We start from the raw sequence: 6,490 nt of genomic DNA, 5'->3' as shown, positions 1-6,490 counted from the left end.
ATAAATAAGAAGAAGAAAGAAAGAGGAAGAAGAAAGGCTATGTAACTTTTACAATTCTTTATATTAGAGCTTGAAAGACATCTACTCTTAAACCCCTCCTTATGGTGTCAAATTACTGTTTGCTCATTCTACCCTGTGCTTTTCTTACAAGATAAAATATAATGACAAATGGTAGATAAGAATTTTCAAGTTTAAATAAAATTAAACAAAAAGTTTTCAGAAATGAAATAAGTTTTATTTGTTATAAGAGTTGTACTGTGTACAAAAGAAATTACTATAACTTACAATTCTTCAGGCATAGAATATTGGGGGGGTTGCTTCCACTGGAAGAGCAGTATTTTGAAAATAAAGAATCGTTAGAATCAGACATTGATAGCAGTATTAATATAATAATATAATAATAAATACTTCATATTCATATAATCTCAATTTATAATAACCCAGGTATTTCAGCATTAACTAATACATCTTAATCTGCCTCCAACATGCAGGTAGAAGAGTCTTCTGTAGCTCATAGAAGAAATGTATGATTCATGGTGAGGGTTCCATCAACCCTGAGTATTTCCCCTTGTCCAGTTTCACAGCTGCCAGCTAGCAGAACTCCAGAGGATGGCGAGCAGGCAAGTGACTGAAAACACTGTTTGCTGTAATCTTAAACCATTAGAATACAGTCTGATAATTTCCTCTGTTTCCGATGTCAGTTCTTAAAAGAAATAAAATCAAGAAAATAAAATGGTTAATGAGTAAGTATGTAAATTTGAAAACATAAGGTTTTTCAACATACTTGAAAAGTTCTCTGACATCTCACAGGTACTTAAGTTAAAGGTATCAGCTGTTAAAGCCAATCAAAGGGACTATTCTCAGGGGAGAGATGTAAATAGATGTCCCATCAATGATCGTTTGAGGAGCAACTGATAGCACTTATCAGCTCTTGCAGGCATTAATCTCAGAATAATCAAAAGTAAATACCAAGCAAAAGCAAGAGGAAGAACTTCACAAGAGGTAAGCACCCAAGCCTGAATGTCGGCTTTTAACCCTTCCTTTAACAAGGGACTAACAAGGGACTTAGCTTTTAGCAAAAGCAGAGGAGCCATACCCTCTTGTATGCGAAAGCCACGGAGTCCCTGCTCAGAGGATTCTCAACTGAGACCTTTATTGTCCTTCTTAAACTGAGTTTAAGAACAGCAAGTAGCTGACTGCTTTTTCAGAGCATAGGGAGACCCATTATGTCTTTTGCTCCAGTAATGAGGAGCAATAGGGCTGATTCAATGCTAAACATGTAAAAAGTTTAATGAGCATGTTGTATGATACATATAACTGCTCAATACAGAAGACTTCAAGGAAAAAGCTGTTCTGGTGTTTTTTTGTTTTTTTTTTTTTCTGTCTAGGGTTACAAAGGTAGGAATGTCACCTTTTTAATGTTTTGATTTACATCTGAGTTGGTGCTACAACTCAGAAGTCCCAGCTTCAAGGCATTGATACTCAGGTAGGAATCTGGTCAGGAAACAAGAGACTTCTTGGGGTGCAAATGAGTCTTGAAACCCTTTAAGTCTGTTGTTTTCTTACCCTGCTAAGGAGTGATGTTGGCACAACTGAAGGAAAGTGCAAGATATGATTGAGATATTATGGGTGGAAAGGGCAAGAATATTTTGCATTGATTTTCCACAGAAGAGAAAATATTGTTAAATCCTTATTAGTGATCTCAAGAGTATTGAGAACAGTCTGGATCAGTCAGTTCTCCATGGAAAATAATACCAGTATAGCAATTCTTTAAATCCTTATGCTAGTTGATAGACTGTTTTTAAAAATATTCAACCATTTATTCAGGGAATTTCACAGGCTGATGTAACAAGACTTCATTTAAAATGATAGAATGCTTTTTAGGAGACTAGGTGGCACTACTTTACACTGATCAGAATAATGGTTGCACATTTTTTAGTGAAGCGTGTGTTCAGACTTAAAACTCATACAAGAATATTCAGAAGATTGAGATACAGAAAAAAATATTCAGATTAGTTTTGAGTCATTTAAGGATGATGATTGATGATTCTGTGTATTTAGTAGACACAACTTTTTTCTCTAGTGAAATCCCAGTTTCTACTTCCTCCACACCAGTATACACTACTGTTTTTTCTCTTTGCCTTAGAAACATGTTTTGTGCTTGGATTTAGTCTAGTTGTACAAATTGTCCTGGTTAAGTGGAAGTCATAGACATACAGGTTTTGCAGAACAGAGAAGTGTTTAACCTCTGTAATCTTCAATTAGAACGGTGGGAAGTTTCCTACTGTACAGAATTATGAATATCTGAAAGTGTTTTTTGTGCTGTACTATATAGTCAAAGAACAGTGCTTTTTACTGTCTCACTAATTCCTTCTCTAAAGCAAAGCAACGCACTGTAGAAGTCCGACTAGTGCACATACTGTATCCTCCAAGTACCCCACCACTGCAGAAGGCAATTCTGTCAACCAGGAATTTAAAATGTTGGATTTAATGCCATTTCTTACCGCAGTTACTCTGCCTTATTTCTGAGAGACAGTGCAGTGTACCATAGCCACACCGACAAAGCCAGCAGTCCTTCAGTACCCAGATGCCGTGGGGAATGCTGCCGCAGTTTCTGCCAACGACAACGGAGACATTTGGTACATCCCTGATCCCACCACAGAAGACAACCCTTCAGAGCACCACACTCATCTCCTCTGATTTTGGACTGTTTGTTTTTTTTTTTTACCCTAGCCGCTCATCATATTCACAGTATCTGCCGGTGAAGTGCTTCAGACAGGCACAGAAGGTCCCCAGGATACAAGTCCCTCCATTCTGGCAGCAGCGTCTGTTCAGTTTTTTACCTGCAAGACAATATTACAGAGGTTAACAAGCATCTCAGGGGCTCTGAACCTCACCTTTTCCTCACTTGTTCTCTCAGGTCTCTCCAGTTCCCAAAGTCTCTTAAGGATATCTAGTTTTATTGTCTTTAGAGACAATAAAATTATATGCCTGTTAGGAGTGTTTGTTCAACTAAACCCAGTTTGTTTAGTTAAGGATTAGAAACAAGCTACTAGGGATTACAGGACGGTGAAGAAGCAACGCCTGGCAAATCCTGTAGCAGCAGGATGTGTTCAAGTGAAATATTTCACTTTGACAGATGCAGGTTTCAATCACACTAAGATATGAGGCATTTTTATTGGGAAGTGATACTTATTTTTGAATAAAAACTGGGAAGTTAATTGGTTTTGAGGTGGAGGAAATGCTCCCTTAAGCCTTTCTCAGAGTCCCGGGGTTGAGCACCAATCTAAAACTTTATATATGGGAGGAAACAGAATATATTTTTTTTTCCTCTTAGTACTGTTGCTTTCAGGTAGCTCAAACCTTCTTTATAAAATTAACATTTTTATGGCCATTAAATATCGTGAATTCTAAAAAATGAACAGAATGTTACAAAATTTTACAGATGCTCTTCTAAACACGAAGTGCCAAGCACTTCTTCATTCTTAGTATTCTTCCTTGTTTTTCCTTAAAAATTTTGCAAGTGAGAGATCTTCAGTTCTACCTTAAATTTTTACCACCACTTACTAAGTGGCCATGGGTATAATTGAAGTGGGTGGTCACAGAAAACCAACAGGCTGGAATCGTCCAGGACAACAGTTAAAGCAATACTATATTAAAATTTTTAAAAATAATTTTATGTCATTGTTTACAAAAATAATGTTACTTACTCTCTGTAATTCCAGTGAAAGGTACTAAAGACCTGGAACTCTGTTGCTTTCTACTTTCGTAACTCTGATTCATATCACTGAGCGCATTTGTAAATGTCCCTTCGTACTTGGGCTGCTGCTTTTGTGCTGTAGCATTGAGACCTTTCACAACTTCTTTCCGTTCTTCTTTTACAGGGCCTAGACAAGAAGTGCAAATATGTAAGGGAAAGGTAGTTTGTGATGAAGAAATGCGTACTGTAAATGTAGAAGAAAAACACAGCATAGCGGGGAGAAATGTGAAGTTCACTTACTTTTTTCTAAATGAACAGCCTGCCAGACCAGAGTCACAGTGAAAAGAATTCTGTAAAAAAATAAAAAAACAAGGAAAAAAAAAATCAAACGATAAGTAAATTTGTGCTAATAAGACACAAACACTAAAACGAATGGTGAGTGTGTGAACTTTTAAAAGGAATGAGCATCCCTGGCTAGAGAGGGCCCCCAACATCTCAAGCAAACTTACCTAACATGATTTCCCCAGTACATTTTCCTGCAGCCAGAAATAGCCGTGAGGTCCTCCGGGAGAGCTTGAGCAGAAGGAAGATGTCCAGAGCCCTCTACTTCAGGCTGTTGCATGCAGCAGTCCTCACACCGCAGACACCGATGGACAGGGAAAGCGGGACTGGCGAAATTTCCCTCCCACTGTCCAGCTTGCAGTAAGGCTTAATCTCCAGCCGTACCGCTGGCTGAGCCCTGCCCGGGCGCCGGGAACATCCCTCGGGGCTGGGACTCCCTGGCCAGCCCCCGATTTACATGCGCTGCTGAAGGGTGGAGCAAGGTGGGGACACCTACTGCTGGGGGGAGACTTAAGAGCCCAGGAGCACAGCCAAAAGCCCAAGGTTGGAAGATCTCAGGCCCAGTGTATTTCTCAAGACAGAAAACTTTGTACCACTATGTAGTGCATAGGAAAAACAATCAAATAAACATTAACCAGAACTACAACAGGTATATCATAAACGGGAATAGGTATATATGAGGAAGGTTAAAAAGCCTCAGCTCTACCTACATGCCTTGTCTCTGCCAGGGTTTTCCACCAGGGATCTGCTTTATAAGATTGTACTACTTTGCAGCAGAGATCCTTAAAACATGCTTTTGAGATTTCTACTAAATATACTAGAAAAAGCAGTATTAGGTCCTTGAGGGAGGATTGTTGTCTCACCAGAGCTGTTAATAACCATTTGAAACATTTTCTGAAAATTTTTACTGTTAGTAAAATCAGGCCTGTTAGTGGGTATTCCTACTCTGAGTTTATGCAGTAGCAGCAGATACCTAGATATAATTTACTGTGTGTACTGAAATGGGCTAAACCACTCACATGGCTTTGCCATGGCTCAGTATAGTGAGCAAAAAGACCTGCCGCTGGGATTGCTAAGAAAACAGCTCTGGGCAGGCTGTTCTCATCACATTTCCACATTTTGTACTACCAAGTGCACATGGCCTTTGCTTAAGTTGTGGCAGGAAACTGAAGCAATACAACTTGTTTTGTTTTGGAGGGGCATTAGAAGAGGGATGTTTTCACCGTGTCACTGCAAACCAAGGTAGTACAAGTTTCACCTTGGCTAGATCCAAGATCACATCAGAAGTATGGGTCAGACCTCACTGAAGAAATGGCTGCACTGACTAAAGACATCATCCCTTGTTTGCAAGTCCCTGTGGCTCTCACTTGTCAGTTTTGCCCCATCTGAATGAATGGTTTGGAAGCTGTGATAACTTCTCATCCAATTTGGTACAAAGACTGGCTTGATTTACAAAGATAGCTGCCCTAATTAAAGTTAACCCTCTTGGCACTAAAGAGGCACTAAAGCAGATGGAGAGTGTTTTTAAGACATGTTCTCTTACACAGCTGCACACTGCATGGGTAACAAGCAAGAGAAGTTGGAAACTATTGTGAAATTAGAAAACTGTGCTGTAATTGCTATCATGGAAACACTGGGGAAAGTCATACAACTGGAACACTGCAATCAAGAGCTACAAGCTATTCAGAAGCTCTTTATCTCCAAATTGGAGATGCCTGGATTTGATGGATGGACAGTTCAATGGATAAAGAGTTGGCTGGCTGGCTGGCTGTAGCCAGGGACTTGTGGTCAGTGCCTTTGTGTTGAGGTGGAAGCTGGTGATGAGTGATGTCCTCAGGCTCTGTTTTGAGAACACTGCTCTGCAATGTTTTCCTCAATGACACAGACAGTGGGATCAAGTGCAATCTCAGCAAGTTTGCAAATGACACAAATCTGAGCAGTGCAGTTGACACAACAGAAGGGTGCGTCCAAAGGGACCTGGACAAGCTTGAGAGTTGGGCCTATGAAGTTCAACAAGTCCAACTGCAAAGTGCTGCACGTGAGCTGGGGCAATCCCAGACCTGACAACAAATGAGGAGAAGAACTTACTGAGAGCATACTTGTGGGGTTGGATATTCTAGAAGATAAAAGCTGGATATGATCCAACATCAAGTGCTTGCATACCAGAAAGCCAAAAACGTCCTGGGCTGCATCAAATGTATGCACTACAGGTTGAAGGAGGGGATTCTGTTCCTCTGCTCTGCCCTGCTGAGACCCCACCTGGAACACTGCATCCAACTCTGGGGTCTCCAGCACAGGAGGGATATGGACCTGTTAGAGTAGGTCCAGAGGAAGCCACGAGGTGTCCCGAGGGATCGAGCACCTCTCCTGTGAAGAGAGGTGGAGAGATTTGGGGAAGTTCTGCCTGGAGAAGGCTCTGAAAAGCCCTCATTATGATCTTCCAGTACC

General features: G+C 40.4%; 1 protein-coding gene across 1 annotated transcript; it reads right to left on the bottom strand.

The window, feature by feature from the left end:
• Positions 1-578: 578 nt before the first annotated feature.
• On the bottom strand, positions 579-4,322 carry LOC136569025 (cryptic protein-like). The gene is made up of 6 exons (XM_066569296.1): positions 4,210-4,322; positions 4,001-4,050; positions 3,711-3,887; positions 2,729-2,843; positions 2,505-2,614; positions 579-703 (listed from the first exon to the last, which is right to left on the bottom strand). Exons 1-6 carry the CDS (start codon positions 4,320-4,322, stop codon positions 579-581), a joined length of 690 nt encoding a protein of 229 aa, XP_066425393.1.
• Between the last annotated feature and the right edge of the window lie 2,168 nt (positions 4,323-6,490).

Source organism: Molothrus aeneus, chromosome Z, assembly GCF_037042795.1.
Source record: "Molothrus aeneus isolate 106 chromosome Z, BPBGC_Maene_1.0, whole genome shotgun sequence".
In the NCBI taxonomy this organism is placed as follows: Eukaryota; Metazoa; Chordata; class Aves; order Passeriformes; family Icteridae; genus Molothrus; species Molothrus aeneus.
Note: the sequence above shows the minus strand (reverse complement) of the source record. Positions and strands in the feature narration are given on the sequence as shown.

Bases quoted from the DNA above. Each gene is read 5' to 3' on its own strand.
- LOC136569025 (XM_066569296.1), bottom strand. From the start codon at position 4,322: ATGCAACAGCCTGAAGTAGAGGGCTCTGGACATCTTCCTTCTGCTCAA. The intron at 4,051-4,209 runs GTAAGTTTGCTT...ATTTTTTTACAG, and splicing joins TACTGGGGAAATCATGTTAG to AATTCTTTTCACTGTGACTC. The intron at 704-2,504 runs GTAAGAAATGGC...ATTTCTTTTAAG, and splicing joins AATAAGGCAGAGTAACTGCG to AACTGACATCGGAAACAGAG.